The sequence below is a fragment of the Bison bison genome, unplaced genomic scaffold (assembly GCF_000754665.1).
Source record: "Bison bison bison isolate TAMUID 2011002044 unplaced genomic scaffold, Bison_UMD1.0 scf7180017864236, whole genome shotgun sequence".
Classification (NCBI taxonomy): Eukaryota; Metazoa; Chordata; class Mammalia; order Artiodactyla; family Bovidae; genus Bison; species Bison bison.
The window spans coordinates 3,805,210-3,810,909 of record NW_011494808.1 but is presented as its reverse complement, the minus strand read 5'-3'; the positions used below and the strand labels follow the sequence as shown (position 1 = coordinate 3,810,909).

General features: G+C 54.1%; 1 protein-coding gene across 1 annotated transcript in view; it reads right to left on the bottom strand.

Moving 5' to 3' along the window:
• The window catches only part of CSGALNACT1 (chondroitin sulfate N-acetylgalactosaminyltransferase 1), a 216,981-nt gene that overhangs the window by 36,335 nt on the left and 174,946 nt on the right, over positions 1–5,700 (bottom strand). Inside the window, exon 5 of the mRNA XM_010846399.1 lies at positions 2,252–2,468. Coding sequence (XP_010844701.1) covers positions 2,252–2,468 — 217 coding nt within the window. The remainder of the gene's footprint in view (positions 1–2,251; positions 2,469–5,700) is intronic.

Here is a 5,700-nt window from a genome sequence, read left to right as displayed (position 1 = left end):
CGCACGCGGAGCACACGGCCGGCCCGCACCGGGTTCGGGCAGTTACCTGACACACACTGCACACAGAACCGGGAGTCAGGAGCACCACTGAGGGATTCTGAATGAAGGGACGGTCAGGCCAGAGGAGCCCCAGAGACTCCTGGATTGTGACCTTAACATTGAGCTAGAAAAGGGTTACTCTTTCAAGTTGGAGAAAATTTATTAAGGACCCATTTACAAAGCTTAGCCTATTCCCTGGTGACTCAGGTAGTAAAGATCTGCTTGCAATTCAAGAGACCGGGGTTCGATCCCTGGGTCGGGAAGATCCCCTGGAGAAGGACATGACATCCCACTCCTGTACTCTCGCCTGGAGAATCCCATGGACAGAGGAGTTTGGCGGGCTACAGTCCATGGGGTCGCAAGAGTCGGACAGGACTGAGCAACTGATACTTTGACTTTACAAAGCTTAATGACAGGATGTAGGCAGGACACAGGGACGAGAGCAGCACCCCTCCTGGTGCCTGCAGAGGCGTTCGCATCTCTAGGCCTGGACATGCCAGTAGGGAAGGTTCTGGAAGCTGGAATGAGACCATCTCGAGGGGAGGGCCATCTCGACAGAAGCTGTCACCTCTGCTTGAGGGACACATTCAGAGTGAGGTTACAAAAGACAGAAAGGGATCTTGGCACACAAGTGCTGGGCTTCCTGGGATCCAGCACAGTGACGGGCTTTCTTTACTCCCATCTCTGAAACCCAGCCAGGGAGTCGAGGAGGCTTACTCTTCAAATATGGTCACGACCCGGAATGTAAAGTATCAACCACACCCTTATACTGAGCATTACTGGCTTTTAATCCCTGATAGCTCAGCTGGTATAGAATCTGCCTGCAATTCAGGAGACCCTGGTTTGACTCCTGGGTCAGGAAGATCCGCTGGAGAAGGGATAGGTTACCCACTCCAGTATTCATGGGCTTCCCTTGTGGCTCAACTGGCAAAGAATCCGCCTGCAATGTAGGAGACCCGGGTTCAATCCCTGGGTTGGGAAGATCCCCTGGAGAAGGGAAAGGCTACCCACTCCAGTATTCTGTATAGTCCACAGGGTCACAAAGAGTCAGACATGACCAAGTGACTTTAATGTGCATTTAATAATAAAAGATGAAAAATAAGCTTGATATTCCAAGATGTATCATTAGACACATACGACTTTCTATCTTTAAGATAAGCTGGCCAAGCTAGCTGCTGACTGACCTCAAGCAGTGTGAGTGTGGCCCACAAGCGTGCAAGATTCGACACAGCACTTACAAGTCAGGAGCTTGAAGACACATGTAAAAACTACCACTGCCTCCGAACAAAAGCCCGTTGAAGTCTTCTCAAGTATCTACAAAAATGAAGGCTGGGAAACTTCCTGGCATAATTCTACACGTAACCTCGGAGGAGACACGGGTTAAAATAAAAAAGACTCTGAGAGTATTCCAGCCGCTGCTGGAGCGGGGCAGGAAGCGAAGCCGGGCTGCAGCCAGACGCACAGGTCCATGGCCACGAGGGCGGAGGTCTTTGGGAGCTGGGAGAGGGCCCAGTCCACATTGGGGACAGCACAGCCACATGGCCCCCACCCTGAGCCACCGCAGTCAGAACAGAACCCCCAGGTGTCCGGCCATCTCTGCAGATCCTGACGAAAACCCAGACCTCCTGACCTGCACTTCTGAAGGGAAATCTAGTCGCTTTCCAATTGCTCTGAGTGCTCAGTGTCTGACTCTTTGTCACCCCATGGATAGTAGCCCGCCAGGCTCCTCTATCCAGGCAATTTTCCAAGCAAGAATTACTGTAGTGGGTTGCCATTTCCTGCCCCCAGGGATCTTCCTGACCCAGGAACGGAACCCAGCTCTTTTTCATCTCCTGTATTGGCAGGCAGATTCTTTTCCACTGTGCCACCAGAAAGAAAGAAGAAAGTGAAGTCACTCAGTCATGTCTGACTCTTTACGACACCATGGACTGTAGCCTACCAGTCTCCTCTGTCCATGGAATTTTCCAGGCAAGAATATTGGAGTGGGTTGCCATTTCCTTTTCCAGGGGATCTTCCCCACCCAGGGATCAAACCCAGGTCTCCTGCATTGCAGGCAGACGTTTTACCATCTGAGCCACCAGGGAAGTCGCATCTAATTGCTCCAGGGAAAGGCAGATACAACGATCAACTCTACAGGAAGAACACAGAGCCAAGCAGGGAGAGAAAGGGGCCTGCGTGCCAGAGGGAGGAGCCACCCGCGAGTCACACACACCTGAAGTTCTGCATGAACTGCCGGAACTTGTCCACCCTCCTGGCCAGCGGCACGATGACGTTGACCAGCGTGCTGGCCATGTTCAGCTGCTCCTTCTTCACCTTCATGATGGGGCCGAACGGCCGGAATAAGACCAGGCGTCTGAACTGGTGCTTGTGCTCCCCTCGGAACGTGAGCTCGTACAACGTGCCTTTATCCCTCTCTGTGCGGTAGATCCCTGTAAACAGACACGAGGGGAGAGCTCTGAGAACCAACTCAGCTGCCAAGCGCTGCGTATCGCCGGGAGCTAGCACGAGACGTTTGTTTACAATTCAGGTTAAATCTCCACGTCTAACAACCATTAGAAAACTCAAAATGCTTCCACTCAAATCCCCAAAGAAATGAAAATACCGTCAATTTAAAAATCACAGTTAATGAAGACCCTAGAAAAACCACGACCAAAAAAATGTGCGATGTTGGACAGAAAACTGCATTTATACTTATTCAGGGGTCTTAAAAAAAGGACGGTGGGGAACTATGCCAAATAAGATCATCTGCGATGTTAGTCGGGGTTATGGTTTTTCTTTTCTGCTATTTATCTACATTTTCTGCCATATGATTAAACACTTTAATATTATACTTACTGCTGCTGCTGCTGCTAAGTCACGTCAGTCATGTCCGACTCTGTGCAACCCCATAGACGGCAGCCCACCAGGCTCCCCCGTCCCTGGGATTCTCCAGGCAAGAACACTGGAGTGGGTTGCCATTTCCTTCTCCAATGCGTGAAAGTGAAAAGTGAAAGTGAAGTCGCTCAGTCGTGTCTGACTCTTAGCGACCCCATGGACTGCAGCCCACCAGGCTCCTCTATCTATGGGATTTCCCAGGCAAGAGTACTGGAGTGGGGTGCCATTGCCTTCTCCTAAGAAGTGTTAAAATTATCTCTTAGAAAAGACAGCCGTTTCAGAAGAAGTGACCATAATGATCTCTGGGGGGCACGGGGGCCATCTCGTGGGTCACGGGGCCCCACGGAAGCTTCTGGAAGCACTGAAGTAGATGAAGCCTGTGGGACCAGCTCAGGGATAGGCACCCATCTTACGTAACTTCACCTGCCACAGCAGCACAGCCAGCGTGGCAGAGCCAGCCTACTGGGGCCACAGTGGGCCCTCCGAGAACCACTGTCACTCAGACCACCGAATCCTTCACTGGGGTGACCACAGGCCCCAACATCTCCGCTTAACCATGGCGTGAGGCTCCTGGGCCTGACCACACAAAACATCCCCACTTTGTGAGTGAACCCTTCATCCCCTGGTGCCTCAATTCCACACCTCCTCAGGGTCACTGGGCTCATGGGTATTTTCCTAACATCAGGAAAAAAAAAAAAAAATCAAATCCAATGAAACACCAGGTGGGCTTCCTCCTCTTCTCTGCGATTTTCTGGGTTTTCTCCTCCTGGTCCTTCCTTCCCCTGTTTGCTGTGCTGTGCTTAGCTGCTCAATCGTGTCTGACTCTTTATGACCCCACAGACTGTAGCCCACCAGGCTCCTCTGTCCATGGGACGCTCCAGGCCTGAATGCTGGAGTGGGTTGCTATACCCTCCTCCAGGGGGTCTTCCTGACCCAGGGATTGAACCCAGGTCCCCTGCATTGCAGGTGGATTCTTTACCAGCTGAGCCACCAGGGAAGCCCTTCCCCTCCCATTCCTCCCTCTGAGTCCCTCTCTGGCCGGGACTCAGCCCCAGGCCAAGCATCTACAAGGCTTGGAACGCAGGCATCCTCCAGGGGTCACCTGTCTCCAGGCCTCTCGCGACCCCTCCTCCTTCTGTCCTCACCGCCCTCTTTTGTGGGGACTGCAAGTCTGCTGCACAGCGTCTCTGCTCTTTGCCTTCCACCGACACTGAGGCGGCCTCTCTCATCTCCCTCTGGAGCCACAGAGAGGAGCCCCGGGCTGCGACTCATCCAGGTGCTTTACCCCTGGGGGCAAGGGGACTCAGGAGCTGAGTGCAGGCTGTGAGGATGGACGGGGCAGGGCCCCCTCCTGAAGCCCATGGGGCTCCTGGTGCAGGCTGGGGAGGCCAAGAGGTCTGCAGAGCTCCCACTGGGGCAGAATCCAGCCTCCCTGCAGGGACCACTCATGGGAGAAGGGAGGCACTGCTCAGGAGGCTCGAAGGAGGTCTCTGAAAACACGAAGCAGTTCCCTGCAAAGCCTGTTCACGCTCTCGGGCGACTGGTCCTCGCAGAGCACACAGGCACCTCCCTCCTCCGCTGCAGCCTGGAGCCGTAGGAAGCCAAGCTCCCAGGGCCTGGAGGAGGTGGGACTGAGTCAGGAAGGGATCAGCAGACTAACTGCATCTCCACTGGGCGCAGACAGACCTGTGACCCAGCAAGCCACCCCCAGGCAAGGCTGCTACAGAGCTGAACCTGCAGATAACAAGGTTTCTCAAAACACAGTCATCCTCTTTCTCCGAACCGGGGTCAGAATCATTAACTTTTAAAAATCTAAACCAGGGTCACAATCATTAACTTTTAAAAATCTAAATCCACAGAAGGTACTGGTACAGGCTTCTTCCAAGAGGTAGGCATCTATTTATAAAGAACCAGAGAATGCAGCATTTCTTATCATTAATGATTCCTACAACCATGCCTTTGGGCAGCACCTAACAAGCACACCTCCCACCTTCACCCACCCCGTGCCTCCTGGAAAAGCCCTCAGCGGTGGAAACTCCAAAGATCCTCGCTCAGACGTAAAGGAGCTGAAGCTCTCTGGGGCAGGACCGGGTTTTTAGCCAATGAGCTGCGTGCACAGGGGCAAACGCAAAGCCACTCGGCCGCACGAGGCCCTCGCTCGTCATATTTCACAGGATGGTGTCGTTCTTACACACTCTGCACAATTACAGAAAAAAAGAAGGACCGGAGCTGCCTGAGAGCTTAGTGTAGCACCTTTTCTGTCTCTCCACCCACAGGAGCCGAGCTGACTTTGAGTTTGGTGTTTCCACTCCCAGTGTAGGCAGACTCGTGTTCATCCTCTCGTCCTTCCAGGGCGGGCAGGCCCCAGGACCACTGACAAGGTGGGGGCACCTCCAGGAGTCCAGGGTGCGGCTCCCAGGTCTGCGGCACACACGTCTGCTCCTTCAGTAGGCGAGGAGCTCACCAGATGGGTGTGTGACCCCGACCTGTCTTCCACTTGGGGCCTCAGAAGTCACAACGCCAGAGGTCCCTGCCCGCCACACGCCCGCCCCCTCCTCCCCACCCTCACTCAGTCTGAGTGGGCACGGCGGCCAGCAGCGCACTGCTGAGCCCAGAAACGTCTCCACTTTCGCCCCTGCCCTTCCGACCTTGCTGCGTGGAGCCCAGCCCCCCAAGCTGGATCCCTCTGGGCCTCTGACACCCCTGGCCCATGTCCAGGTCCATCCTGCACCGACCCTGGGCCCTTAGCTTTCCACAGCACCACCCTGCTGCTGCTCTGCCCTAGCT